General features: G+C 46.3%; 1 protein-coding gene across 3 annotated transcripts; it reads left to right on the forward strand.

Moving 5' to 3' along the window:
• The first annotated feature begins 5,679 nt into the window (after positions 1–5,679).
• Positions 5,680–27,382, forward strand: ANKRD35 (ankyrin repeat domain 35). Of its 3 annotated transcripts, XM_066261708.1 has the most exons (15): positions 5,680–5,701; positions 5,928–6,042; positions 14,529–14,659; positions 15,390–15,478; positions 15,816–15,880; positions 17,377–17,434; positions 17,621–17,691; positions 18,000–18,106; positions 18,746–18,927; positions 20,613–20,650; positions 20,857–22,881; positions 25,182–25,271; positions 25,520–25,585; positions 26,579–26,672; positions 27,190–27,382. In XM_066261708.1, exons 2-14 carry the CDS (start codon positions 6,004–6,006, stop codon positions 26,636–26,638), a joined length of 3,021 nt encoding a protein of 1,006 aa, XP_066117805.1. In that variant the 5' UTR covers positions 5,680–5,701; positions 5,928–6,003; the 3' UTR covers positions 26,639–26,672; positions 27,190–27,382. The 3 variants fall into 3 exon arrangements, with proteins under 3 accessions (XP_066117805.1, XP_066117807.1, XP_066117806.1); XM_066261710.1 differs by lacking the exons at positions 5,680–5,701; positions 14,529–14,659; positions 15,390–15,478; positions 18,000–18,106 and having other exon boundaries at positions 5,803–6,042; XM_066261709.1 differs by lacking the exons at positions 5,680–5,701; positions 5,928–6,042; positions 14,529–14,659; positions 18,000–18,106 and having other exon boundaries at positions 15,406–15,478.

Genomic DNA, 27,382 nt, shown 5'->3' on the forward strand with positions numbered 1-27,382 from the left:
AATGAAAACAGGCCCTGGCCAGCTAGCTTAGTTGGTTAATGACATCGTCCCAATACACCAAGGTGACTGGGTTTGATCCCCAGTCAGGACACATACAAGACTCAACCAATGAATGTATTAATAAGTGGACAACAAATAAATGTTTTTCTCTCTCTCTTCCCCTTTCTCTAAAACCAATAAAATAAATTTAAAAAGAAAAGATGAGTTTAAATATAAGCTATACTACTTGAAACTTGTTTGACCTTGAATAGATTAAATTTTTAGCCTGGTCAGGTGGTGGTACAGTGGATAGAGTATTGGCCTGGGATGCTAAGGACTCAGGTTCAAAACCTTGAGGTCACCAGATTGAGCGCAGACTCATATCCAGCTTGAGTGTAGGGTTGCTGGCTTTGGCGCAGGATCATAGACATGAACCCATGGTCTCTGGCTTGAGCCCAATGTTGTTGGCTTGAGCAAAGGATCACTGGCTCGTTTGGAGCCCCCCCAACCCTCAGTCAAGGCACATATGAGAAAGCAATCAATGAACAACTAAGGTGCTGCAATAAAGAACTGATACTTATCATCTCTCTCCCTTCCTGTCTGTCTGTCCCCCAAAACTAAACAAACAAAAAAATTATTTATTGCTGTTAAAGAGGCAGGAAGAGGCCCTGGCTGGTTGGTTCAGTGGTAAAATGTCAACCTGGCATGTGGATGTCCCAGGTTCAATTCTGGTCTGGGAACACAGGAGAAGAGACCCTCTGCTTCTCCACCTTTCTCTCTCCCCCTTCTCTCTCTTTCTCTTATCCTCCCACAGCCATCCATTGGTTCAAGTACATTGGCCCTGGTCACTGAGAATGGCTTCTTGGAGTCTCCGCCTTAGGCACTAAAAATAGTTTGGTTGCGAGCATGGCCCCAGATTAGCAGAGCATTGCCCCCAGACAGGGGTTGCCAGGTGGATCCCAGTTGGGGTGCATGTGGGAGTCTGTCTCTTTATTTCCCCTCCTCTCACATAGAAAAGAAGAAAAAAATTAATAAAGAAGGAGATAGAAAAACATCAATTTATTGTTTCATCTATCCATGCACTCATTGCTTGATGTTTGTATGTGCCCCAACAAGGATTGAGCTGCAATCTTTGCATATTGGGCTGATGCTCCAATAGCTGAACTACCCAGCCAGAGCAACCCTGAACAGATTTAACTTAGCTCTAAGTCTTGGCTTAATTTTGTCTTTAAATTTACAAAGTTTGTGGGGAATAAATTAGATAATTCAAGTAAAGTGAGCCTATGGTTAGTCCTCATAAATGATCACTATTGTTTTTTTTTATTGTTGTTGTTGTCTTTTGTATTTTTCTGAAGTGAGAAGAGGGGAGATAGAGAGACAGACTCCCACATGCGCCCAACCAGGATCCACCCGGCATGCCCACTAGGGGGCGATGCTCTGCCCATCTGGGGCATTGCTGCTTTGCAAACTGAGCCATTCTAGCACCTGAGGGGGAGTCCATGGAGCCATCTTCAGCACCTGGGGCCAACTTTGCTCCAATGGAGCCTTGGCTGCGGGAGGGGAAGAGAGAGAGAAAGGAGGTGGGGGGAAAGTTGGAGAAGCAGATGGGCGCTTCTCCTGTGTGCCCTGACCAGGAATCAAACCCAGAACTTCCACAATGGTCACTATTGTTATAAAAACATTTTGTTATTAAATAATGTCAACATAGGTAATTAGTACTAATAAAGGAAGGGAGCAAAGAGAATCAGAAATTCAAAAGCCTGCTTCAATAGCAAGCTACAGCTTCATAGCCTTCCCTGGGGACTTCTGCATTCTCCACTCTTAGACCTAATCCCTGAAAGGGGCAGAAAAAAATTGTTACTGGTCTTTATCCAGGAAGAAATAAAAACAGAAGGAGAAAGTTTTCTGCAGGGTGTGTGCCCTGTAGAAGTCAAGATGGTGCAGTGGGAAGCACCTGCACAGTAGGAACTAAGATAAGGACCATAAGGGACACAGAACCCTGGGAAATCTAGGAAGAGGATTGGTTAGGGGGAGAACCCAATGCAAGCCCACAAAAGTTTGGAAACCTGATTGGTTCGTTTGAAAGGGATTCTGGTCCTTCCCAAGCCCGAGATAACATGATCAGAGCCTAATAAAGCTCTCCCTTGCTAGCTCACTCTCTCTCTCATTGGGTAACACATTCTTGCCCCTTGTGCTCTCGCATTCTTTCTCTATAGCAATCATGTGGCTCTAGGTGCTGCTCAGTCTCCCAGCACCAGCCTGGATATGGCAATGCAGCTCTAGCTAAAGTGCAGCCAGGAATAGAGACTGCCTCGTCTGACAGGAACAAAAGCTGAACTGGACTAGGCTTTGCCATGCACTGAACCAATGGCACATAGTTTGTGGCCCCTGGCTTTGTTCGGGGCCTGAATAAGACAAGGTTGGACTTCTTTGACAGTGAAATTGAGCTGAAACTGGGACCGTCCTTTGTGTTTGCTCCAGCTTCAATAAACCTTATTCTCCCATATATGGATTCCTGAAATGGTTTCCTCATGACCCTGTGAAAAACCCCATTTCCACTGACAATACTACCATGTATTGTGAAGATAGAATATATTGAAGCATCAGGTAATGCTCCTGATCTGGTGACTCACATTCCCTTCACAGACCCTGAAGATTTGTTTCTTTTATATGTTGTCTCCTCCCACTAACTCTTTTTTTAAATTTATATTTTATTTATTGATTTTTAGAGAGAGAGGAAAGAAAAGAGAAACATCATTCTGTTATTCTATTTATTTATGCATTCGTTGGTTGATTCTTGTATGTACCCCGATCTCAGGATCAAACTGCAACCTTGGCATATTGGGACAATGCTCTAGCCAACTGCTCAGCTCTAGATTTTTGGGTTTTTTACTCTCTGCTTCCACTAACTCTTTTTTTTAATTTTTTAAAAAATTTTATTTATTCATTTTTAGAGAGGAGAGAGAGCGAGGGAGAGAGACAGAGAGAGAGAAGGGGGGAGGAGCTGGAAGCATCAACTCCCATATGTGCCTTGACCAGGCAAGCCCAGGGTTTCAAACCGGTGACCTCAGCATTTCCAGGTTGACACTTTATCCACTGTGCCACCACAGGTCAGGCGCTTCCACTTAACTCTTATCCTGTGCCTCATCCCCTTTGAAATAAACCTCTATGCTCACTAAGGTGATAATTAGCTAATTAACTTAAGATTTTAATGGTAGAAATCAAATCTATTTTATTTCTTTAGACACCCAGGGTTCTTCTAATACCCTACAGGAACATCTCTGCCTCTGTTACCTAACCCTGAGAATGGTGGCCAATCTGGCCTATTAGGCAGAGACAACTTTTTTTTCTAAATTTTGTTTTTCTTTTCCAAGTAAGGGGAGGGGAGATAGAGAGACAGATTCCCACATGTGCCCTGACCAGGATCCATCGGGCAACCCCTGTCTGGGGCCGATGCTCTGCTCATCTGAGAGCCATGCTTGCAACTGAGCTATTTTTAGTGCCTGAGGTAGAGGCTCCACAGAGCCATCTTCAGCACCCAGGGTTGATGCACTGGAACCAATTGAGCCATGACTTCAGGAGGGGAAGAGAGAAAGAAAGAGAGGGAAGGGAGAGGGTGAGAGGTAGAGAAGCATATGGGAGCTTCTCCTGTGTGCCCTGACAGAGAATCGGAAGCAAGACATCTACACACCGGGGAAATGCTCTATCACTGAGCCAACCAACTAAATTTTAAAAGTTTATTTTATTGATTTTAGAGAGAGAGAGAAACATCAATTTGTTGTTCCACTTATCCATGCATTCATTGGTTGATTCACTGGTTGATTGTGCCCTGACCAGAGATCAAACATATAACCTTGATGAATGGGGACGATGCTTTAACCAACAAAGCCAGGGCAGGGACAACTATTTTGTGGCAAGCTGGGGAGTTATTCTGTGACAGGAGGAGTCTATGGTGGCCCTCAGTGCACTTTATATAGTCAATAGCTTAATCAACCTTTATGGAGCATACTGTTTATGGTGCTGAGACTAAGGCCATGGTTGTTTTGACAGATTTCCCCTCTTTATCCCAGTCAACCCCAAAAGGGAGATGGATTTCCTTGAGGACTGGTTCATCTAATTCTTTATCCATATGATTAAAAGAGCACTTTTAGTATTTTTATCCATTTGGAGATCCCTTTGCTCTCTATTCCTCAGTTCCAGAATGGACTTTCTTTTTTTCTTTTTTCTTTTTCAGAATGAGACTTTCTCTAACTCCAACATATTCTTCAATAAGTCTGTTATCTCTTTCTTTGGAACCAAGCCAGTTTGAGAAACTATAGAAACTACAGGCTCTCTCGAGACACATGTGTGTTCCTTCCTTCTCAATGCTGCACCCTCATTTCTTCATTCATTCAATCATCAGACATTAAGCACCTAATATGTGCCAGGCAATGAGAAAAATATAAAATAGAATTTCTACCATCAAAGAACCCAGTCTAGTTGGGAAAACAGACATGTAAACAAATACTAGAAAATACAGAGAGGTGGTTGCTATAGACATAGCAGAATTACAATTGTATCATATACTATTTGGCACACTTTATTTGGGTGCGTGCGAGAGTGGCAGTGTTGTAAAGGAAAAACTTTACAGAAAAAAAACAAAACACATTTGGCTTGAGGGACCACCAAGTGTGAGAGGAGGCACTTCCAGGAGGATTAATCACCAGTGGGCAAGGAAATTAAATTAGAATAGCCTGAACATTGAGCTGTGAATGTAGTGGGAGATGAGACTGGAGAAGGCTGGGTGCAGCTCCTGATGAACTTTATAAACCACGTTAAGCACTTTGAGCTGTATCCAGTAGGCTTGCTTCACTTGATCTTAGTCAGAAGGCCCAGAAGCTGTCCAGTAGGCTTTCTTATGCGTTTGAATCGGTATGCTCTGGCCACTTGGTGGAGAAAAAGGGAAAAGACAGGTAGACCAGTTGGCTAGAATTGTTGGGTCTGAAGTTAAAGGGCAGTAGAAAAAAAATTTTTTTAAATTTTTTTTAAATTTATTCATTTTAGAGAGGAGAGGGAGAGAGAGAGAGAGAGAGAGAGAGAGAGAGAGAGGAGAGACAGAGAGGGGGGGGGAGGAGCTGGAAGCATCAACTCCCATATGTGCCTTGACCAGGCAAGCCCAGAGTTTCGAACCGGCGACCTCAGCATTTCCATGTCGACACTTTATCCACTGCGCCACCACAGGTCAGGCATTTTTTTTTTTTTTTTTAAAGAACGCGGGATACTTAAAATAAAAATTCTCTCCTCTCTCTGCTCTTTTCTAACTTACAGGTGCTTTAGGAGGTAAAACCTGATGATCCCCTTTCCCTCAAGTTTTGTTCTGAGTTTGGGGTGAGTCACCATCCACACTACAAAATCTCCTGCCATTTCCAAACTCTTCTCTGCAAATCCTTTTTTGTGCCTGGGTTTTTGGCCAGGGAATAGTGGGAGGAAGCAGGACTAATCAAGTTGGCGAAAGGTTTCTGGATATAATGAAAGCGTCGTCACCAGTGGTTAAATGCGACAGTAGGAAAGAGCGAAGCTCAGGTAGAGAAGCAGAGGCCTGCGGTCTCCTGCGGCGGAAGCTCAAAGGGGCGGGGATAAAGGGGGGTTTGGGGCGGGGCTTCCACCTGGACCGGCGGGGAGGGGCGGGGCCGGAGGAGGAGTTTGAGCCGAAGCCGACCGGGTTCCTTCTACAGTTAAACTTGTAAGGGCTGGGGGTGGGTTCGGTTTGGGAGAAGGAGGTTTGAGACCAAGCCCAAGTCGTAGCCAAAGGTTGCCAGCTTTTTGCCTCTGCAACGGAGGAGTTGGGCAGGGCCAGGGGCGGAGTTTTAAGCCCAGTCCCTAGATTCTTGTCTCTTTTTGAGTGGGGCGGGCCCAGGGCGGGGGAGGGCGGGACCGGCTCTGCTTTTTGACAGCTTTCTCCTGCACAGCGACAACTGGGTTCGGTGGGTTCAGGAATTGCGGCCCCTTTCTCCGCGCGTCTCCGTCCCCCCGGTGGCTCTGGCCATGAAGCGCATCTTCTCCTGTTCCAGCTCACAGGTGGCGGTAGGTACCAAAATGTCTGGGAGAATGGCCATGGGGCTAGGGTCCAAGCCCTGTGGTGACAGAAATCCTGAATCCCACCCCCATGCACCATTTGCCTTTTCTCTTTATTGATCTTTCCAGCTCTTCTGCTCCCACAATGCAGTCCGCCAGTCCTGCCTTCCTCAAGACCCCGTCCCTCAGCCTCTGACTAAACTCTGACTTTCCTTGGCCCTATCTATCTTGTCCTCTTGTCATCTACAGCTCCAACTTCTGATGTGTTCCCTGCAGTCCTTGCCTTCTCCTGAAGGCCCTGTCCTCTACTTTTGCTCTGTCTCTCAGTAATGAACCATCACCCTCAAACATCTGCCCTGTCCCCAGCCCTTCTCAGCCCCAAGTTCCATTTTGTCTCCCAAGTTCTGCCCCACGGTCTCATTTTCCAGCTCTTCCCCTCCAATGTGGTTCTATTCTTGCTGTTTCCTCTCAGCCCAACAAGAATTCCTAGCCTCGTACCAGCCCCTAACCTGTTTCGTAGAGTCTTCTCCATCCTTGCTCCTATCTCACCCCATGCGACTTCCACTCCCATTCTCTCATCAATACCACTGGCTCTCAGACATCACTCCAAACCTCTTTCTAATTGGTGCTCCCACGATAGTAGACTTCTCCTATTCTCCCCTTCAACCTCTTCCCCTCTCTGCCCAATGGTTGTTCAATCCCACTTTCCCCACTTTTGCCCAGACCTACCTGCTCTCTGTGAGTTAATCTTGCAGTCTGTCCAGCCTGACAGGCACTGTCAGAGAAGGTACAGTTAGTTGCCTGGCTGCTTCCCATGAATCTAGGTAAGTTACCTGCAAAATTCATCCTGACCAGTTTTTGGTCAGCAGGTTCTTGGGCTAGTCAAAGCCTTCTTCTGCCTGCTTCTCACCAGAGAGTTCCTTCATTCTAAACCCCCACCCAATTGTGTAGGGCTTATACTGTCTGCTTCCTTCAACTGAGTTGGGGAAATGTGGTAGTGAGAAGAGAAGAGGAGAGTGAACTCACTCTGAGAGTTCCCAGAAGAAGTCATCTACTCCCCATGTTCTCCCAGAACAAAACACAAAGAAGAAGATTACAGAAGGTGGTGGCTTAGGAAGTTTAGTATAGTTCCTTCTCTGAAGCTCTCTTACAGAGAGACCTCCTAACTGGGGATTACATTTTCTCTGGAGATTGGAATTATGGCTAATTTAGAAGTGAAGTTGCTGCCTGACCTGTGGTGGCACAATGGATAAAGCATTGACCTGGAACACGGAGGTCGCCATTTCAAAACTCCAGGCTTGCCCGGAGTTTGTAGCAACTCTGTACTACAAATTAATGTTTTCTCCTCCCCCCTCACTTTCTCTCACTCTCGCTCTAAAAAATAAATTAAGAAAAAAAGGAGTGAAGTTGCCAACTACCTGTTGTAATACTGCTTAGCCTAACCTGACTTAGTCATGCCATTCACAAGCAAACATGAGAAATGTTTCGTGCACTCTGCATGGGCAGGCCACAGAAGCCTGGAGGCAAGCTATGAGGCAATAGCAGAAACTCAGTTGAGTCCTGTTCTTATCCCACTTACATTTGCTTCTCCACTTAATATCTACACACTGATCAACCAATCAAAAGGCATTCACCAAATGACTATTATGGGTACCAGAAATGGAGGGTGCTCAGACTCTGTCTTAACTCATAGTTTTTTATTTTTATTCACATAGACTCTTCCCACTTACTGAAAGTCCTCCACATTGCCCTTCCCTTTCAGGTTTGTGGAGTCTGCATGCTCCTTAAGAATGAGGAAACGATTTCATTCTTTCTGATTCTCCAATGCTTGCTCAATGCCTCCTTCCCAAATTACTGGAGTAAGCAATGAGTTGGATGTTGGAATTTGAAAGTATTCCTCTATCCTTTTTCATCCCAGCTCTACAAAGGTTTGGCCATGAACACTTTCTACCCAATCTAAAGGCTTAGTATAACAAGATTATAGGAAGTACATTGGGTGGATTTAGAACTAACTAGCTAGAAAGAAAACTTTTCTCAGTCAGAGTGGGATCACAAAAAGCTTGATACTAGGCCAGTTTCAATTGCAAATTGTTTCCTCAAAAAACTTTCTCATTCTTCTTATAATAGATTCCTCCACTCCCTGAGTAGCTAACTACTCTAGACCTGTTTGTCAGAAAAGTAGTGTGACATCCTTCCTGGCCACTCCCACAACCTGGCTTCCCAGTCATACTAGAAGTTTGCCCCTGTCCATTGCCACTCCTACCTCTGAGTCCAGGATCAGAGAGCCCTGTACTCTCAGACTGAGATAAGGACTGAACAATCAGTGATCATTTTTAAATTAATCTAAATTATCCAGAATATAGGAAATTCAAAAAACAGACAAAAGCCCAGCTCTTATCATCTCATTTTATTTTAGTCAAGTAGACAATATCTTTGAGGATGTCTTACATATTAGGTTACTCTGCTTTTATAGGAGATAGACCAGAAAACTAGCTTTATTTTTATTTTTTTTTTTTTTTCATTTTTCTGAAGCTGGAAACGGGGAGAGACAGTCAGACAGACTCCCGCATGCGCCCGACCGGGATCCACCCGGCACGCCCACCAGGGGCGATGCTCTGCCCACCAGGGGGCGATGCTCTGCCCATCCTGGGCGTCGCCATGTTGCGACCAGAGCCACTCTAGCGCCTGAGGTAGAGGCCACAGAGCCATCCCCAGCGCCCGGGCCATCTTTGCTCCAATGGAGCCTTGGCTGCGGGAGGGGAAGAGAGAGACAGAGAGGAAAGCGTGGCGGAGGGGTGGAGAAGCAAATGGGCGCTTCTCCTGTGTGCCCTGGCCGGGAATCGAACCCGGGTCCTCCGCACGCTAGGCCGACGCTCTACCGCTGAGCCAACCGGCCAGGGCCGAAAACTAGCTTTAAACAGTTGGAACTGAATCAATTGCATTTAAAAAAAATTTGAGAGTCAGCCTGTGGTGGCGCAGTGGATAAAGCCTCGACCTGGAATGCTGAGGTCACCGGTTTGAAACTCTGGGCTTGCCTGGTCATGGTACATATGGGAGTTGATGCTTCCTGCGCCTTCTCCTCCTTCTCTCTCTCTCTCTCTCTCTCTCTCTCCTCTCTAAAATGAATAAATAAAAATTTTTTTAGCCCTGGCCGGTTGGCTCAGTGGTAGAGCATCGGCCTGGCGTGCGGGAGTCCAAGGTTCGATTCCCGGCCAGGACACACAGGAGAAGCGCCCATCTGCTTCTCCACCCCTCCCCCTCTCCTTCCTCTCTGTCTCTCTCTTCCCCTCCTGCAGCCAAGACTCCATTGGAGCAGCGTTTGCCTGGGCACTGAGGATGGCTCTGTGGCCTCTGCCTCAGGCGCTAGAATGGCTCTGATTGTGGCAGAGCGACGCCCCCTGTGGGCGTGCCGGGTGGATCCCGGTTGGGTGCATGCGGGAGTCTGTCTGACTGCCTTCCCCGTTTCCAACTTCAGAGAAATACAAAAAAGAAAAAAAAATTTTTTTAATTGAAAATATATTAAAAATTGAGAATCAGCACCGGTTCTTTCAGTACAACCATTTCCATTCACCTGTCCTACAGTGGTAGCTACTCTTCCTCTACTGTTGGTGTGTTCCATCTTGATAGGAAGCTTATAGGCACACAGCCAGAGGTAAAGAGCAGCTGCAGTTACTTTTGCAAAGGTCCCGTAATTTTTTTTAAGTTGATTGTAGAGAGGAAGGGAATGAGAGAGACATCAATTTGTTGTTTCACTCTGCATTCATTGGCTGATTTTTTCTTTTTTCCCACTGGTTGATTCTCGTATGTGTCATAACCTGGGATCAAACCAAGCACCTTGGCATATTGTGACAACACTCTAACTTACTGGGCTACCCAGCCAGGGCAAAGGTCTCCTAATCTTAATTACAGAAATATAAAGCTTACTTTTGTATTTGAGTCTGCTGATTAATTTGATAATTGCTCCCTTAAGGCTGTGATGGTAATCCAGTACCTCTTTCCTGAGGTGCTAGGTGAGCAATGGACTGGATCTTGGGATTTAGAAACATCTCTCTTTATTTAGCCTAGTTCTGCAAAGATTTGGTCATGAAGAATTTCCACCTATTCTAAATTCTTCTTAGTATAACAAGACTATAGGAAGTAAATTGGGCAGATTTAGATCTAGCTAGTAAGAAAAGTATTGGCTTTGGCTCGTTGGCTCAGTGGTAGAGCATTGGCCCAGTGTGTGGATGTCCTGGGTTTGATTCCTGGTCAGGGCACACAGAAGAAACTCCCATCTGCTTCTCCACCCCTTCCCCTTCCCTCTCTTGCTCTCTCTTCCCCTCCCACAACCATGGCTTTATTGGTTCCAGCACATCAGCCTCGGGCGCTGAGGATGGCTTCATGGAGCCTCTGCTTCAGGTGCTAAAAATAGCTGGGTTGCCAGCATGGCCCCAGATGGGGGTTGCTGGATGGATCCTGGTCGGGGCATGTGCAAGAGTCTGTCTATCTCCCCTCCTCTCACTTGGAAAATAAGGGGGGGGGAGGAGGAAATAAAAGTATTTGCTTTTCTAGGAGTTACCATCTATATACAGTCTGACTGTTAAGCATTGGCAGATATAAGCAAGATCCCTGCCTCTTACTTCCCCATATGGAGAATCCCGAGACCAGAAATATCCATAATGTGCCCAATAAGGTAGAAATAATGGGTTTTGGAATTAACATTTATCGTGTACCGATTGTGTGACAGACACAGTGCCAGGTGCTTTATATGATGTTATATCATTAAAAAACTGATGTTCAGAGAAGTTGTTACATTCTGAATTGACAAGGATAAAAAGTGTTAGAATCAGAATTTTAAAAAGAGGATTTCACATTGAGGTCAGCTGATGGCAGTGTCCTGTGCTAGAGTCATAGTTCTAGCCCTCTGCTTTTCCGAGGGTGAGCTGGCACCCAAGAAACATTGGATAACGTGTTCTTTCATCTCAGTCTGTTGGTATGTGGAGCTTATTTTGTACTTTGAAAATTAACCTGTTTGAAGATTCTTCATGCAGAAAAGTAACATCTGAGAGTGGGCAGGCTTTGCCCTGGAGGCAATCTTCAGACTGTTTATTTAAAAATAAGTAAAATGTCTCCCATTGCTCTGTAGTAGTGTGGTCTGGTGGTAAGAACTAGGATTGGGTGTCTTGTGGCATGGGTTCTAATCTCAATTTGTCCACCATTTTGTAGTGTGTCAGCACAGTTATTTCACCTCAGTGTGCTTCAGTTACTTCTTCTGTCAAAGAGATAAAATAATATCAGCCCTAACTACTTTTCCAGGGATGTTGAGAGGCTAATTGAAATAGTACTTGAAAGAGCTATAAGGAATTACAAGTGCTGTACTGGAGTCTTACCTCAGAATCCATTTACCCTCGATAATTTTATGGTTGAAACATTTAAAATCTTAACTGTTTTTGATGAATAATTTGCCCTGGATATGTAAACAGTATTTAAAAATGAGTTATTTGGCTTCCATTGGCCCTATATATTTCCACCTCCTTCCACAGCCTCTTCCTGGTGGAGATTATACCTCATAAAATGCGATGTGCCACCACCAATACCCTGCCACTTCCTGTTTTGTTGTAAGAATACCCTACACTTGTATAGCTCTTCACAGTTTACAAAGAGATTTTATATACATCGGTTCATTTAATACAACATGATGAGGTACTTATTATTTCCCATAGAAACAGGTTAGAGGTGTTTAATGGCTTACTTTAGGTCACGTAGCTGAGAAAGTAGTTGAACCAGACCCTGAACTCAGGCCTGCTGACAAAATTCCTCTGGGGCCCTTTCCAGCATATCACAAATTTTTGCATCATATTTTTCCTTTCCTTTCCCTTTTCTGGGTCAAATCAGGCTTTTCTGTGCTTTCAGTTCTGGTGTTTTAGTTTTTGTTGTTGTTTTGTTTAGGTAAGAGGAGAGGAGATAGTGAGGCAGACTCGCCTATGCACTCTGACCAGGATCCACCTGGGCAACCCCATCTGGGGCCAATATTCAAGTACCAAGCTATTTTTATGAGGCTGTCATACTTGGACCAACTGAGCTATTCTCAGTACCCAGAGCCACACTCAAACCAATCAAGCCACTGGCTGCAAGAGGAGAAGAAAGAGGGAAGGGGAAAGGGAAGGGAAGAGAAGCAGATGGTTGCTTCTCCTGTGTGCCCTGACTAGGAATCAAACCCAGGACATTCATATGCCGGGCCGATGCTCTATCCAGAGCCAATGGCCAGGGCTAGTCCTGGTGTTTTTACACAGCTCTCTCTTTCATGCCCTGTGATACGTCAATTATTGTAATTAGCTCACCACCTGAAAAAGTCAAGCTGGAATTATAGAACAAAGGATTCCCAGGTGTGCTTTTGTCTGGGACAGCTGCTCCCTGCCAGGAAAAGAAGGGGGAGTGGAGGGAGGAGAATGGGAGAGGCCACTTGCTGCCTCCTCAAACCTACCTAGGAATCTGTATTTGCCTTTTGGCTGTTGCCATGAAAGAGAAGAGCAACTAGGTAATGGGCAAAGATATGAGATGGAAAAACAGAAACTGTGCTTCTCCTCCCAGTTTTTGGACCCATAGCCGATGAGTAGAGATGGTAAGGCTAGGTTTTTGGACTCCTGGCTGTGACATGAAGCTAGGTGCCTTGATTTCTCAAATATCTGAAGACACAAAGCAGAGCAGCATGGGAAGCTGAGAGGCAATGGGAGCCCAATTAGGAGTGGTGAGTTTGGTTCAGTTTGCTCCAGCAAGACCTAGAGATCAAAAGGGAAAGGAGTCATGGCTAAGATTGCTCTGAGGTTGTGCACCTAACAACAATAATCATAACAATGATTAAAAAGACATCTGAGGCCCGGGCTGGGTAGCTCAGTTGTTTAGAGCATCATCCTGATGCACCAAGATTGTAAGTTCAATCCAGTGGTGGGATTCAAATTTAACAACCTGTTCTCTGCCCAAATGACCCTTTTAAGTATAAAAAAATGATATACCAAAAGGTAGTTTATTATTTCATGTATTTAATACTTAAATAAGAACAATAAAAGAGGTACACTAGAACTAGAATCTATAAAAACTAGATTGTTATAAGAAAGAGTTTTAAAATATTACTGGAAAAAATATTAAATAATACCTGACCAAAAACAATAAAACTGTTATTTAAGATATTTTTATATTGCTTCTTGACTGGAGTTCTCACTTGCAATTTTTTTCACCTATGGACAGAATGGACATTACTATGGGTGCTTAGAATATGCTGTTGCGCAAATGAACATTAAAAAGAGTAAGGAATGTAAATCTGTGATTTCCACATTGGGCGGCTGCCCAGGCACCAACCTTAGAGAGAACCCTGACTACAAGTGCCATTTTAACAAATGGTTTGCCAAACTCAACAAAAAATTAGGTATCTGCTGAACTGGTGCGAACCGGTTAAATCCCACCACCGGTTCAATCTCTCTGATCAGGGCACATACAAGAATCAACCAATGGGTGCACGAATAAGTGGAATAACAGATTGACATTTCTCTCTCACTCTTCCTCTCTCTCTCTAAAATCAATTAAAAAAAAAAGACATTTGAAGTACTCTTTGTCCAGCAATCAAAAATGATCTTTAACTCAGTAGTCTAAGCACCTTTTCATTCAGGGCTGCAATAACCAGAAGTAGTTCTTGGTGGCAAATGAATTGGTGACTGTGTAACTGTTCCAACTAAGAAGGACTAAATGATTTAGGCTAACTTGTGAAACACTGAGAAGACCTCAGGGTTGTCCCTTTTCCCTCGCTTGGAATCTTCTTGACCATCTCCTCCTCCTCCTCCTCCTCCTCCTCCTCCTCCTCCTCCTCCTTCTCCTCCTCCTCCTCTTCTTCTTCTTCTTTCTTTTATTTTTGAGAGAGAGAGAGGAAGGGAGAGAGAGACAGGAACATGGAGCTGCTCCTGTATGTGCCCTGCTCGGGTAATCGAACCAGCAATGTCTGCATTCCTGAATGGCCCTCCAACCGACCAAGCTGTCAGGCCAGGGCTTAATTTCTTTTTATTTTTGGAGAGACAGAGAGAGGAAAGGAGAGAGGAAAGAGGGAAGGGAAGCATTCATTTGTTCCACTCAGTTGTGCACTCATTGACTGCTTCCCGTGTCCTCCCTGACCAGGATTGAACCTGCAACCTTGTTTTAGGACAATGCTCTTAACCAACTGAGCCAACCAGCCAAGGTCTTTTTTTTTTTTCTTTAGAGGTTTTATTTATTGACTTTAGAGAGACGAGAGAGAGACTAGAGAGAGAGAGAGAGAGAGAGAGAGAGAGAAAGGGAGGAGCGGGAAGCATCAACCCGCAGTTGCTCCCCTGTGTGCCTTGACCAGGCAAGCCCAGGGTTTTGAATCAGTAACCTCAGCATTCCAGGTCGATGTGCTATCCACTGTGCCACCACAGGTCAGGCCCATTTCTGCCATTTTTTTTCTCCACCCCACCCTTACCTAATTCATACAATTTGTGGCTCTGGACCAGATAGAGAGATGGAACCGCCGTGATCAGAAGCTGCTGGAGGCCGTGCAGCAGGGGGACGTGGGACGTGTGGCTGCCCTGGCCTCCAGAACGTCTGCCCGACCCACCAAGCTAGACTTGAATGGCCAGTCCCCGTAAGTCCTCCTGACCCCACCTCTGGTATGTGGTTCCCTTTGAAAGCTCCAAACCCCAATATAATATAGGACCAGGGGATGCCTACAACTTCAGAGCCCTTTTGACTTACTAAATCTTTGCTATGTATCAAGTGCTGCACAAAGGGAGGGAGAAAGATATTGTCCCTGAGCTCCATCCACCTCACAATCCAGATGGACAAAATGACCAAAAACGGACATAAAGCCCACGAAACAAACAGAAAACTGATACATACTCTAAAAAGAGTATTTCTTCATTGCACAAAGAGGAGGAATTTTTCTAGCATGTGCTTAGGAAGTTCAGAATGAAGTGGTAGCCACGTTAGTCACAAGGCTGGAAGGAGTGAATAGGACAAGAAGGGGCTCCAGCCAAGCCAGCGACCCCTTGCTCAAGTCAGCCTTCACATGTCCAGCCCTCTGTTCTGGTCTGGCTGACTCTTTCTGTGACACTTCCTGACACCCCTGCAACAGTCTGAGATTGCTTGAAACTTGTAGCTCTTATTTTGGTGTTTGCTTCCAACTTCTTCTGACTTTATGACAGTAGGCCATACAGCTTCTCTTTCTCAGAAAGTCAGGCCAGGGTAACTTCCATCTCTGCTTTTGGGATTGGCTTTGGGGTTAAGGAGCAGAGCAGGTAGTGATTATTAAGATTTTCCCTTTCCTCATCCCCTGGTCCTTTCATCTTTCTGCCTCGTGGTCTTGATTCCGGCAGGTTTCATCTGGCAGCCTCCAAAGGCCTGACAGAATGTCTGACTATACTGCTGGCAAATGGGGCTGACATCAATAGCAAGAATGAGGACGGTGAGTTAGACTGAGCCCTGGACCGTGCTGCTTGCTTTTCATCTACAGCAGCAGTGGGGGCCAATGCTGGCCAGCCCCCTGCTTCTCTCCTTATAAATTCTGGCCAGCATTCTTCCAGGGGCTGCCCTTCCTGTAAGCTGGGTGTATTTTACCCACTTTCCACCTCTACCACAGGTACCAAGCCCTTGGGGAACAGGAATTTCTGGCCCCAGAAAGCTGGGAGCTTTTCTCTCTGATCTTCCTCTGATTATCTGTGTGTCTCTTGCCTTCCCTCCCTGTGAGTCATTGAAATGCATGGGGCCACCTACCTCCCCTCTCCTCCTCTTTCTCTTTCCAGGAAGCACCGCCCTGCACTTGGCAACCATCTCCTGCCAGCCACAATGTGTAAAAGTCTTGCTCCAGGTAAAAGAAACCTTGATACTACTCCTGTGAAGGGAAGAAGTGGACCTAGAGTTTCCTAATTTTGTCTCAGTCACAAGCAATATTTGATGAAATATACCCTTCTTGTCCCCTATAAGAGAGCTGGTAATAATTTATTCATTAATTCACAGGTATTTATTTAACACCTACTATGTGCAGGCATCACACCTAATGCTGCTCTTGAGTGGGTAGAGTTGCAGGGGATGGACTGCTCATCAGTCAATATGCATATATTGAGCTCTGCCATTGGCAGAGCCACTTCAGGGACTAACTGCTGTGGTGACGATGGGCAGGCAGAAGGAGGGCAGAGGTTTTCAAATTAAACCAAAATCCTACTGTCTGTTTTTGCAGTGTTTGTAGTCTAGAAGCACAAAGAGATGTATAATTAAAATGACATGTGGATAGTTTATAAATAAGTCTATAATACAAAAGCCACAGTTCAACAGGCCATCAGGCAAAAGGCTGTTCTGCTTTTGTTCTTCCTAGCCCTTTCCAAGTTTCCTAATTATGATCCTAAAGTACCAGACATGGACTCAGGTATTATTTTCCTTAACGTGTTTATTTATCCATAATCTGATTCTTTTAGGCCCTAGGTTTATGAACCAGGGTTGAAATTCAAGGCTTCCTATCATCTGTAAGAAATGGATTGGGGCCCTGGCCGGTTGGCTCAGCGGTAGAGCGTCGGCCTGGCGTGCGGGGGACCTGGGTTCGATTCCCGGCCAGGGCACATAGGAGAAGCGCCCATTTGCTTCTCCACCCCCCCTTCCTCTCTGTCTCTCTCTTCCCCTCCCGCAGCCAAGGCTCCATTGAAGCAAAGATGGCCCGGGTGCTGGGGATGGCTCCTTGGCCTCTGCCCCAGGCGCTAGAGTGGCTCTGGTCGTGGCAGAGCGACACCCCCCCCCAGGGGCAGAGCATCGCCCCTGGTGGGCGTGCTGGGTGGATCCCGGTCGGGCGCATCCCGGTCGGGCGCATGCGGGAGTCTGTCTGACTGTCTCCCCATTTCCAGCTTCAGAAAAATACAAAAAAAAAAAAAAAGAAATGGATTGGGCTTGCCCAGCAGTTGGACAAAGCCATAGTCCTCCTACCCCTCCCCATAGAAATCTGGAAGTTGAGACCCAACAGCAGGTGTGGGATGAAAACTTTTTGTTTTAATGCCTTGACTGGAGGGGCTCCAGCCAAGCCAGTGACCCCTTGTTCAAGCCATCGATCTTGGGTTCTAGCCAGTGGCCTTGGGCTTTAAGCCAGTGACCTTTGGGTTCAAGCCAGCAACCATGGGATCATTTTAATGATACCACACTCAAACAGGTGACCCCACACTCAAGCTGGTAAGCCTGTGCTCAAGCCGGCAACCTCAGAGTTTCAAACCTGGGTCCTCAGTATCTCAGGTTGACACTCTATCCACTGTGCCACCACTGGTCAGGCAGGATGAAAACTTTAATGCCATGCTCCATGCTGCTTCCCTTTGTGGCTCTTTATAGCATGGTGCCAATGAAGATGCCGTGGATGCAGAAAACCGTAGTCCATTGCACTGGGCAGGTGTGTACCAGGGGAGTGGTGGGAAGCAGGGCTATAGGGACTATAGGGTAGGGAAGGGGGGGAGGATAACATTGGTGATAAGGGCAGAGCTGATTACTAAAATGGTTGGAGAGAATGTAGGGCTAGAGTCTGACTAGGTGTACTTCCTGCTTCCACTTAACCCAGTCCTCCCTCAACCCTCCCCAGCCTCCTCTGGCTGTGCCTCAAGTGTACTCCTGCTGTGTGACCATGAAGCCTTCCTGGATGTCCTGGATAATGTGAGTATCAGCTGGAGCACCGGGCAGTGCCCTGCACAGAGAGTCTGCTGCTCTCTCTGAACGTGATTGGCAAAGTTCTGTGACCAGGGGTTGTGCAGCACAGCCCCCCTCTTCCTCTCCTCTTCCTCACAGAGGGGTTAAGCCTTATCTTCTGGAGAGCTTCTAACTTTGCAGAAAAGGAATATTTAGGCCAAGACTAGGTGTTTTCTGAAGAGGTGTGGGGAGAGGGGAGCTGGTAGGCTTGTGTCAAACTCATGGCTCCCTGGCTCCCTGGCTTCTCATGAACCCTCTTCCCACAACCTGCGCAGGATGGACGCACACCCTTGATGATTGCCTCTCTCGGTGGTCACGCAGCCGTCTGCTCACAGCTACTGCAGAGAGGTGCCCGAGTTAATGTCACAGACAAGGATGACAAGTGAGCCTTCCTCTTCTTCCCACCCCAAATCCAGACCCTGACCAATCTAGGAAGCAGCCAGTGTGTGTGTGTGTGTGTGTGTGTGTGTGTGTGTGTGTGTAAGAAGGTGAGTTGGTCTCTGTCTTCTCAGCCTCCTTTCTTCTGAGTGGTGGTTTAGGAGAGCTCTGCCTGCAGCTCCTCTGTTTTCTTCCTGGGAAGTTGAGAAAAATATCTTTACCTTTTTTATTCAGCTGCTGCCACCACCATTGTCCTGATGTAGATGAATGCAGAAGTCAAGTCAGTACCTCTGGATGCATTCATTTAATTTACTGGTTTTCAAACTATTGTCTAAGCAGTGGAATCTTTTTGGGATAAAGGATTTATGAAGAAAAAAGAATTTATACAGTAACTTAATATATAAAGCAGAGGAAAATGAAGCCCTTTCAATTGGTCCCCTGCTTTCTGATGTTGCAGCTCCAAGGAATGACATTTGAAAAGTTCTGGTTTGGCCTAATGCTTTGTCATTGGCTAGTGTTGGTCCATGGTTCTCCTTCCTACACTAAATAAGGGCTGATCCTGTGAGTGGAAGTGGAATTTCTGGAACCAGGACTCCTGAATTCCAGAGGGAAAGCTGATGCTCAGATTTGTCCTAACCCACAGATCAGCTCTGATCCTGGCCTGTGAGAAAGGCAGCGCTGAAGTGGCCGAACTGCTCCTGAGCCACGGAGCCGATGTGGGGGCGGTAGACAGCACAGGGCATGATGCTCTGTATTATGGTCTGCGCACACAAGACAAGGCACTGTGGAAGCTGCTCCAGCAGGCCCTGAACTGGCGGCAGGGAGGTAAAGCCACTTCCCTTTCGACTTCAAGATGCCCCTTGATAGCTCAAAGAAGTGTTTTTTTGTTTGTTTTTGTTTTCGGCGTGCGTGCGCTTACGAGAGAGAGAGACAGAGAGAGCCAGAGACAGGCAGATAGGAAGGAAGAGATATGAAAAACATCAACTCATAGTTGCAGCAGCTTAGTTGTTCATTGATTGCTTTCTCATATGTGCTTTGACCAGGGGGTCCCAGCTGAGCCAATAACCTTTGGGCTCAAGCAGCTGGTGACCTCAGCGTTTCAGACCTGGCTCCTTAGTGTCCCAGCCCGATGCTCTATCCACTGTGTTACCACCTGGTCAGGAAAAGAAGCTTCTTAGAATCACATTTGTGACCCTGGCCAGTTGGCTCAGTGGTAGAGCATTGGGCTGGCATGTGGGAGTGCTGAGTTCGATTCCTGGTCAGGGCACACGGAAGAAGCTACCATCTGCTTCTCCACCTCTCCCCCTCCTCACTTCGCCTGGCACAGCCATGGCTTGAATGGTTCTAGCAAAGTTGGCCACTGAGGATGGCTCCACGGCCTCACCTCAGGCGCTAAAATAGCTCAGTTGCTGAACAACAGAGCAGCAATCCAGACAGGCAAAGCATTGCTTGGTATGGGTTGCTGAGTGGATCCCAGCTCAGAGCACATGTGGGAGTGTGTCTCTGCCTCCTCACCTACCAGTTATTTTTAAAAAAATCACATTTGTTTCCACAAAAATAATCTGCCTGAAAGATAATAGCCACTTTATGCAAGAGTGTATTATTTATTACTGCTACTATGAGCTGACCCCAAATTCCCAAAGCACGGTCACAAAGTTCCATAATGAAGCCTTGTCTCTTACTAAAGGAAACTCTGGCTAGTACTATCGCTAGCACTTCTGTGTTGTAATTGTACTTCTCTTTGTGTAGTTGCTGGTCAATCTCTTTCTGCACATCTAGACAATAAACCCCTCAGATGACCCATTTCTGTTTTGTTCACCACTGATGTTCTGGTGCCTATAACATGCCTAGCATGATGTCTATAAAGTGAGTGGACAAAATGAATGAGCTGGCACATTTCTGGTTTAAGGAACCAAAGATTGAACAGGGGTGGCTCCCAGGTCCAGGAAGACATGTGTGGTAAGGGTTAGGATACTGAGGGGTCACTCCTCTCAGTGAGAATCTGAAGAAAGAGAATGGGCTAGAAGCACCTGGGACCTGTCTCTGCTCTCATTTTTGCCGCGGACCAGCGCAGCTCCAAATAACGGTGCGGAATTAAGGAAACACACTTTGTCAGAACAAAACCGATGGGACCGGGAGGACTCCTCAAACTGCCTGGCAGCATCTGAGTGCCTCACAGCCTCAGTTCGCTTTATTATATGGACCTATGCAAATCAAGGACCCTGATACAAAGTTGCACATCAAAGGCTAAGACAGGAACTCTCCCAAGGCAAAAACAGTATACATTAATGAATTTTACAAACATCTGAAAACAAAGAGTCAGAGGAAGGGTATGTATATTGCTTCCTGCAACCCAAGGAAGGAAGGGGAGTGGGTGCAAACACAGAGCATCAAAGCCAAATATGGAGATGGAGGGGGTAGAACTTAAGCCCCCTGCCAAGCCTTGAATCTATAATGGCTTTTTGCCATTACCGGTCCACAACACATTTTCCTCATGTCTTTTCATATAGGTCAGGGGCGAGTTCATCACTCAGACGTTACTTCAAAGGTAAGACCCTAAGTGCCTCCCCTTCTGACCCACCTCAGGCCACCCCACTGGGATATCTCCCAAGTACTGATCCATGGGGGCGTCAAGACAGTCTAAAAGAAGAAAAGCTGTTTAATTAAAAATATATTTTTTAAAAATAAAAGAAGGAAAGCCCTTGGTCTAGGATAGCTATCTGGCTTTACTTCACTGTTCTGTTTTCTACACAGGCATCTCCATCTGAACCGCAGGCGGGTTCTCCACCTAAAAGCTCGTGGAGAGCAGAGCCTGAGGAGGAGCAGAAGGAAGGAGAGCATGAAGACGCGTGCTCAGACGTGTGGAGGTGGAAGTATGAAGAGGAGCAGAGGAAAGTTTCTCAGTTGGAGCAGGAGCTGGTGCGAAAGACAGAAAAGTATACAGCTCAAGCCGCAGCCTACCAGGGCCTGGAGAACCAGATTCACGAACAGGTGCAGGAGCTGGGGCTCCTCCTCTCCCAAGAGCCCAGTGCTCCTGGAGGGCAGGGTTCTAGTATCTGTCTTGGAAGAGACGGCAAGGAGCAGGGTTGTCCCCTGGACCTGCTGGCTGAACACATACAAGAGCTAAAGAAACAGCAGCAGGAGGCAGTAGCATCAGCTGCAGCCTCAGCCAACCTATTATTAGCTCCCAAGAAGACTGAGGAGTCAGCCCCAGGGAAGGTTCATTGTGAAGTCCAAGGGCAGTCCCAACCAGAAGAACAGGGGCCACCCCAGAGCCCAATGTCTGAGATCATGGGAAAAGCCCCAGGACAGCATCTGACCACCAATGGTGGACAGGCCCTTGGCCCTGATGATAATGACCAGCTGCATGCTGGCCAGAAGGAGAAGCCACAGGCCCCAAGGGCGGAACCAACAAACACAGTGGCTGAATCAGTGGGCACAGCAGCCATGAACCAGCTCCTGCTACAACTGAGCAAAGAGCTGGCTGCAGTGTGGAGAGAAAAGGATGCTGCGCTGGGGGTTTTGTCAAGACAGGACCTGGAGGGAGCTTTGGGGAGATCCAGGGCTGAGGCTGCGGCAGCTGCTTGGGAAAAGATGGAGGCCAGGTTGGAGCAGGTGCTGGTGAGACTAAATCGAGCAAAGGTGGGCCTACAAGGGAAACCTGTGGGCCTTGCCCAGGAGCCCAGAGAAGGGGTCCCAAAGGCAGGCTCCGAAACCATCACCAAAGAGGATGAAGGGAAGGAGAAAAAGGCTCCTGGGGCCAATGGGGAGCCTTTAGAGATCTCTGGCAGGGAACAGGTACCTGGAGGAGGACTGACAAAAGGACCCCTGGAGAAGGAGGTATTAGCACTGAAATTGAGCAACAGTAATTTGCTAGAGGAGCTGAGGGGGCTGGGTTGGGAGCGGCAGCGGTTGCAAGGGGAACTGCAGTCCCTGAGTCAGCGGCTGCACCGGGAGTTTGTGCCTAAGCCAGAGGCGCAGGTCCAGCTCCAGCAGTTGCGCCGGAGTGTGGGGCTGCTCACAGATGAACTTGCCTTGGAGAAGAAGGCCACTGAGAAGTTGCAGAGACGCCTGGCCTCCCAGAGCAGTGGCCTCCAAGGGCTGTGGAACTGCCTGCCCCCAGACCTGGTGGGCAAGAGGAGTGCTCAGGGCACAGCTACCGAGCTGGTGGAGGAGCTGCAGGCCTGTATTAGCACCCTGGTAGCCAGGCATCGCGAGGCCCAGCAGGTGATGGCTAGGCTGAAGGAGGAAAACCAGCGGCTGCAGGGACCCCCCGTCCCCCGCGGAGAGCCAGGCAACTCCTCAAAGATGCCAGCAGCCCCTGAAGTGGCTGCTTTAGAGCAAGACCTGGGGAAACTGGAGGAAGAGCTGCGGGCTGTTCAGGCCACAATGAGAGGGAAGAGCCAGGAGATCGGGAAGCTGAAGAAGCTGCTCTACCAGGCAACTGAAGAAGTGGCTGAGCTGAGGGCCCGGGAGGCGGCCAGCCTGCGGCAGCATGAAAAAACTCGGGGCTCACTGGTGGCCCAGGACCAGGCTTGGAACCAGGAGATAAAGGCTCTGCTAGAAAAGTATGACACTGCCTGCCGGGAAATAGGCCGGCTGCAGGAGGCTGTGACTGAGGAGCGCTGCAGGAGCGGGGACCTGGCTGCCCGGGCCACAGAGCAGGAGCGCCAGGCCAGCGAGATGCGCAGGCGCTCAGAGCAGTTTGAGAAAACAGTGGAGCTACTGAAAGAGAAGATGGAGCATCTTTTGGGGGCTTGCCAGGACAAAGATGCCAAGGTGATCAAATCAGGCAGTGGTGGGGAGGACTAGGGATGGTTTCTGTGTGTTTAGGAATTTGCAATCCTGCATCTACCTGTAGTTAGTCTGATAAATACTCCCCAAACAGAACACCAGTCCTTTGCAAGGACCACACTATATGCTCTGGGTCTGAGATGATTTGGGGTTAAGGTTGCAAGTGAGGTATAAATAGAAGACAGAGGAGGCTTAGGTATTAAAATTTGGGACCTGTATTCAGAAGCAGTGTGGTCAAGACTACCACCCCTGGAGTACCATAGTTTATTAGCATTTTGACTTAAATTATGTATTAGCCTGAAACAGGTCTGTTAATACAGTGAGTTGCTGTGGTTTTGCTAGGGTTCTGAGAAGCTGACTGACAGGCTGAGTGATTAAGTGAACTAGGCTACAGGTCTACTTTTATCCTCCCACTTCAATCAAAGTAGGTTCTACAAAAGATTTCTATTGGCAAAGAGAGCACCAGTGCAAAGGAAAATGTTTGAAAACCACCGCGTCAGATACTTGAATTTCCTAATGATTGCTCCACAAGTGAGTGTAAGTCTACATGTTTCAATATGGATGTTTTGGCCCTGGCTGGTTGGTTTAGTGGTAGAGTGTCGGCCCAGTGTATAGCTGTCTCAGGTTCAAATCCTAGTCAGAGCACACAGAAGCAACCATCTGCTTCTCCACCCTCCCCCTTTCTCTCTCTCTCTTCCCCTCTTGCAGCCATGGCTCGATTGGAGCAAGTTGGCCCCAGGTGCTGAGGATGGTTCCATGGCCTTGCCTCAAGTGGCAAAATAGCTCAGTTGCCAAGCAACAGAGCAATGGTCCTAGGTGGGCAGAGCATCGCCCCAGTAGGAGGCTTGCTGGGTGGATTCTGGTCAGGGCATATGCAAGAGTCTGTCTCTCTGCCTCCCTGCTTTTCACTTAAGAAAAAGAAAAGAAAAAGAAGATGCATGTTTTATGAATTCTTAAAAAAAAAATGCAAATAATTTTAATAATTCTAGAATGTTACCTGTGAAATAAATTTAGACTTCTTATTCAAATTTGTGTGTACATGATTAAATTTAGAATGATTCAAAAATATAGGGAGTATATGTTTTACCTAATAGAGAGTGCATAAAAATAGAAGGAATGTTATACAGAATAGGAATCAGTGTGAGGTGTGGCTAATTAAAGAAAGAAGAATTCTTTGTTGATGCTGAAGAAGAATAGGAAAGAGATCAAATGGGCAAAAGAAAATAGTGTATGGATGTTAAACTGAGATCCTCTGAATTTTGATTTCAAAACTTACTGATTGAACTTGGGTGAGTTATCTAAGCCTCCAAGTCTCCACGCCTCAGTTTTTCATCTATAAGATGAGGCTCATAATAGGGTTGTGCGGATTACATTAAATAAAATATTATATTTAAAATACTCAGAATAATTTTTTTGAAAATGATTAAGTACTCAAAGTTAGCAATTATTATTATTATTATTATTATTATTGAGAGTAGGGGAGGCAGAGGGACATACTCCTGCATGTGCTTCTACTGGGATCCACCTGGCAAGTCCCCTAAGGTGAATGCTCTGCCCATCTGGAGCATTGCTCTATTGCTCGGCAACTGAGCTATTTTGAGTGCTTGAGGCAGAGGCCACAAAGCTATCCTCAGCACATGGGGCCAACTTGCTCAAACCATCGAGCTATGGCTGCAGGAGAGGGAGAGATAGAGGGAGAGAGAGAGAAAGGAGGGGAGTGGTGGAGATGGTTGTTTCTCCTATGTGCTTGACTGGGACTTGAACCTGGGACATCCACATGCTGGGCTGACACTACTACTGAGCCAACCAGCCAGGGCCAAAGTTAGCTATTTCTAATTATTTTTACTACCTCCATTCTATTATGCTGGTTATTATTAACCACACTTGTTGCTTAGCCTCACAAACCACCAGAATTCATCTCCATTTTGTTCAGTGGTTATCAGTCAGAAGTAGGTGAGGATCTAGTGCAGAGTTAAAAGCATGGGCTGTGAATTCAAAGAAATCTTGATTCAAGTCGTATGTCATCACTTATTAGCTATAAGATTTACACAAATCACTTAACTCAGCCTCCTTAGCTACAAAATGTGAATAATAATACTTCCTTTAGAAAAGTATTGTTCTTCTCAGAACAGAAAGAGTTGTTTTGAATATTAAATGAGGCAGGTATGTAAAAGCATCTGGCACATACTACAAACTCAGAAGGAAGCTGACCTTGATCCTGGCTAGTGGGAGGGTGGGAAATGACTTGGACTTCACTGGTTACCTTCCCTTCCCTTTGGCTTAAGATCAAGGAATTGTTGAAGAAGCTGGAACAGCTTTCAAAGGAAGTCCTAGCAATTCGGGAAGAAAATGCTCATCTTACCCTGAAGCTGCAGGTATGTTTTGGCCCTCAGGAAAATGGACACAGCTAGAGAAGAGGGTGGACAGTGAAAATGATGTGTATGTGGGAGAGATTCTGGGAATTGCAGAGACCTGTTCAAGCAGTGGTCCAGGCTGGGCCAGAGATAGGCCAAAGGAGACTATCTGGCCCAACTGACCACTTAATTTTATTGTTTCTCATGCTTGGAGGATCAGGGTGACTATGGAAGGTAGGCACATAACCCCCATTGATGTTCATTCACAGGATTCCCAGAAGAACCATGAAGAGATCATCTCTACCTATAGGAACCATCTGCTAAATGCTGCTCAGGTGAGCGTAGGGGGAGAGAGAGATAGAAAATTGAGCAGGGCTATTGCATTTAGGGTTCCTTCTCTTACCTACACATTTTTATCATTTCTCAGAAAGCTAGACTTTATATCAGTGTTTTTTAACTGCCCGTCCATGGACTGGTGCTGTTCTACCAGAAACTTTGTGCCTGTCTGTGGAAGAGTTAACCACTCTGATGTTGTAGCAAGATTATAGACCCAATGATCTTAGTTGAATTCACTTCTGCTCAGAGTCATTTCTGCTTTAGTGGTCCCCAAAATAATTCTCCTATTTTTACTGGTCCCCAACAGTAAAAAGGTTGAAAACCTCTGCTTTAGATGTTCCAATGACAGGTCTTGATTTCATGAGGTACATCAAGAGAAGTTGTAAAAAAAAAAAAATGAAAGAGAGAGAGAGAGAGAGAGAATGTGCTTGAATGTGAGGGGGGAGAGGTGTTTGCCTCTTCTTTTCAATTTCCTGATCTACTCCTGTAAAGCCTTTTCCTGTCCCTTATGTCCTTTCTCATTTCTCTCCTGAGCCAACTCATTCCTCACCAAGTGAGGCCAGGTGGGTGGTTTGTTCTTCTATTAAGAATAATAATAAGCTCTGCTCGGATAACTCAGTTGGTTAGAGCATCCTCCTGATATGCAAAGGTTGTGAGTTTGATTCTTGGTCAGGGCACATACAGGACCAGATATGTGTTTCTGTCTCTGTCTCTCTCTCAAATTAGTAATAATAAAAAAGAATAATAATAACTACAAAGAATCAAACACTTTTTCTGTACCAGGTATTTTGCTTTGTTACAGACTCAGAGTTGTAACACTCACAGCAATACTGAAAGGTATATAACATCATTATCTTTCTTGAAAAGATTAGGAAACAACCATGGAGAAGTTAAATACTGTAAGCAAACAGCATTCCACCATACCACAGAGCCTCTCCCTCACCTGTTTCTTCCCATTTTCTGTTCTTCATCTCCCTTTATGCCACCCACAGGGCTACATGGAACAAGATGTATACAATATACTCCTGCGAATCCTCAGCATGCAGGAGTGAGGCAGTGTGGGCTCTGAGGGGCCATTCCTCCCATGTGAGTTGTGGGCTGAGGCTGACAAGGGAAGGAGCTTGGAGAAAGATGGCTTAAGGATGGCAATTGGAGTCTCCTTTTGCTCCAAATGGTGGCTGACTTTGGGGGATTTTGTAAGCATTAGCAAGCTTAATTGAGAACCCACAATATGGGGAATCACTGGGTGGAGTCAGGAATCAGTGAATAAGTAGACTAACGGGGCTGACATGGGGTGGAGACTGAAGAAAGGAATTAGTTGAGTGTCTCTTTCATGATCTGTGATAAAGAGATACCAGTGAACAATTAGTAATGGGATAGTGGTACGAAGTTGTTTCCTAGAGTAGGACTCTACAAACTCCAGAATCTCTCCTTGACTTTCACACCATTCATTCAAAGAGTAGTCTTCTCCCATTTTTCTCCCACCCCTATGTTGATAGACATTTTCTCTAGTACAGATAGGTGAGGATCCCCTTTAGCATCTTGGCATGGGGGGGCAGGATATGGAAGCGTGTGCATTTCACCCTTGAATTTCTTCTTTCAGGGAATAAAAGCATCCCTGGTTGCCAGAGGCTCCATCAGGCTGTACTGGGTGGGGATTTGGCTAATAGGGATGGTGTGGGTAGAGCTTCACCTGACATTATGGATCCAGACCTGAGAACCTGAACTCTGGAATCAGCATGAGGTGATACGGATGGAAACCAGTTCTGTGGGAAATAAAGCAGGAGGCAATATGA

Source organism: Saccopteryx bilineata, chromosome 2 (assembly GCF_036850765.1).
Source record: "Saccopteryx bilineata isolate mSacBil1 chromosome 2, mSacBil1_pri_phased_curated, whole genome shotgun sequence".
Taxonomy (NCBI): domain Eukaryota; kingdom Metazoa; phylum Chordata; class Mammalia; order Chiroptera; family Emballonuridae; genus Saccopteryx; species Saccopteryx bilineata.